Here is a 2,500-nt window from a genome sequence, read left to right as displayed (position 1 = left end):
GCACTGCGCTGTGCTTCTCTCACACGTACGGACACACACACACACACACCGCCACACACACACACACACACACACACACACACACACACGGGCTAACTCACACCGGCTTTCGCTTCACGGGTACACACCCACCTCACTGGCTCTCGGTCTGCTCAGGAGGCAGGAGGCACGCGGCCGATCGAGGAGTATAGACGAGGAGGACGGCAGGACAGACGGACGCACTGACGAGGAGCAGGGCTGAGCTTAGACAACGGGGGGACAGCAGGACAGACGGACGGACTAACGGAGCCGCGAGTTGGGGGCACGTGCGTGCGTGTGACAGCGCCACGGTGTCCGTTCCGCCGCCGCGGTCTCCTCCTCTTCCTCTTCGTCTTTTTAATCATCCGGTGTTCATCTCGATCTCGTTCCCCCCCCGCCCCCCGCTCTTGGAGTGACGAGGCGTGGAGGAGGGAGGGAAGTGTCGAGCGTCCCCACCTGGGGGTGAAGCCGTTCCCTCGGTGGATGTCCGCACCACCCGGCACCGGCACCCATGTCCAGGACGGCTGAGGGTGGGGCTGAGGCGGGGGGGTGTCAGCGCAGCCCCGCCGGGTTCAAGATGGCACGGCGGCCCGCTGGCCCCCAGGGGTCCCCCAAGAAGAGCTCGTCCCTCAACCTGGTGACGGGGTTCTTCCGCTACCTGAGGGGTAGGTGGGCCGCACTGAGGGGTGTGTGTGTGTGTCTGTGTGTGTGTGTGTGTGTGTGTGTGTGTGTGTCTGTGTGTGTGTGTGTGTGTCTGTGTGTGTGTGTGTGCGTGTTTGTGTGTGCCTCAACATGCATGTGTGTGTGTGCGGGTGGATGGGTGTGTCTGTGTGTGTTTGTGCCTGTACTTGTGTGTGCGTTTGTGCCTCTGTGTCTGTGCCTATACATGTGTGTGTATCAGCCTGTGTGTCTTTGTCAGTGTGTGTGTGTGTGTGTGTGTGTGAAGACATAAAGAGTCTGTTTAGGGACATGCTGCATGTTTGCTTAATGGAGCTTAACACTGCAACACTGCACCTGTGTGTGTGTGTGTGTGTGTCTGTGTGTGTGTGTTTGTGTGTGTGTGTGTGTGGTATATATGTGCGTCTGTGTGTGTGTATGTGTGTGTGTAGTACGCATGTTTGTATGCATGTGCTGTTGCAATGGGAATTTCTAGCTGCTAATGTTTTCCTTCAGGACAGTCCTTGGGATTGCATGGGGAGGGGGGGGGGCAGTGAGTGTTAAGCTGAACAGATTTTAAAGGGAGGGGGGGTCCACTTTGGGGGCGGGGGGAATGTGTGGATGTGTTGCTGTGCTAGGAGAACTGCACACTAGTCACCTAGAGGAAGGAGCAGCAGCAGTGTGTCAGCACGCTGCTGTCCAGCGGACCCTCCCACCCTGAGCTGCCCCCTGAGGGCGATGGGACGATGCAGAGCCTCTAGAGTCCTCTAGGAAGTGGGTTCTGTCATCGTTTAGCATGTGTGGGCTTTATGTATGGTTGCGCGGGTGGTTGTGGTGGGAGTGGTGTCGCCGGAGGTGGGAGTGTAGGCTTTGGTGGTGGTGGTGGTGGTGGTGGTGGTGGTGGTGGTGGGTGTGGTGGTGGAAGTGGAGGTTATGGTTGTAGGGGTGGGGGCTGTTGTGAAAGTGGTGGTGGTGGTGGTGGTGGGTGTGGTGGTGGAAGTGGAGGGTATGGTTGTAGGGGTGGGGGCTGTTGTGAAAGTGGTGGTGGTGGTGGTGGTGGTGGTGGTGGTGGTGGTGGTGGTGGTGGGTGTGGTGGTGGAAGTGGAGGTTATGGTTGTAGGGGTGGGGGCTGTTGTGAAAGTGGGGGTGGTGGTGGTGGTGTTGTTTTCGGAGAGGGGTCACGTGACAACATTGTTAGTGGTTGTATTTCCTGACGGTCGTCGTCATTCTAAAGCACGGGGTTCGGGGGAGAATTTATACTGTGACGTAAAAGATAGGACCACCGCCGCTGAAACTGAAGGTAATCATGTGTTTTGGAAATCCAGGCACGAGGCATGAGGAATGTTGTTATGGAGAACAGCTCTCCCTCTCTCTCTTTCTCTTTCTCTTTCTCTTTCTTTTTCTCTCCTTCCTGCACGCTTTCCCTTTTTCTCTCTTTCTCTCTCTCTCCCTCTCCCCCTCCCTCTCTTCCTCCAGCACTGCTCTCTCTCTCAAGCTCTCTTGATCTCTCTGTCCCTCCCTACATCTCTCCCCCTCTCCCTCTCTTTCTCTCTCCCTCCTGCACGCTCTCTCTCTCCCTCTCCACTCTCCCACCCTCTCCCAACCTCCCTCTCTCTCTCTCTCCCTCTCTCCCACCCCCTCTCTCTCTCTCTCTCTCTCTCTCTCTCCTTCTCTCTCTCTCGCTCTCTTCGGGTTAGTGTTCAAAGTCACCACGTCCTGAAAGAAATGGCTGGCACCACACTCAACTGACCAGGCTTCTGCCACACACACACACCCTCACACACACGCAGACACACACACACACACACACACACACACACACACA

General features: G+C 56.9%; 1 protein-coding gene across 1 annotated transcript in view; it reads left to right on the top strand.

The window, feature by feature from the left end:
* Window positions 1–595: 595 nt before the first annotated feature.
* Window positions 596–2,500, top strand: part of syne1a (spectrin repeat containing, nuclear envelope 1a) — a gene marked incomplete at its 5' end in the record, with an annotated part of 172,465 nt that continues 170,560 nt past the window's right edge. Inside the window, 1 exon segment of the mRNA XM_079754209.1 lies at window positions 596–683. Coding sequence (XP_079610335.1) covers window positions 596–683 — 88 coding nt within the window.

The sequence above is a fragment of the Pollachius pollachius genome (assembly GCF_949987615.1).
Source record: "Pollachius pollachius genome assembly, chromosome: 16".
Taxonomy (NCBI): Eukaryota; Metazoa; Chordata; class Actinopteri; order Gadiformes; family Gadidae; genus Pollachius; species Pollachius pollachius.
Note: the sequence above shows the minus strand (reverse complement) of the source record. Positions and strands in the feature narration are given on the sequence as shown.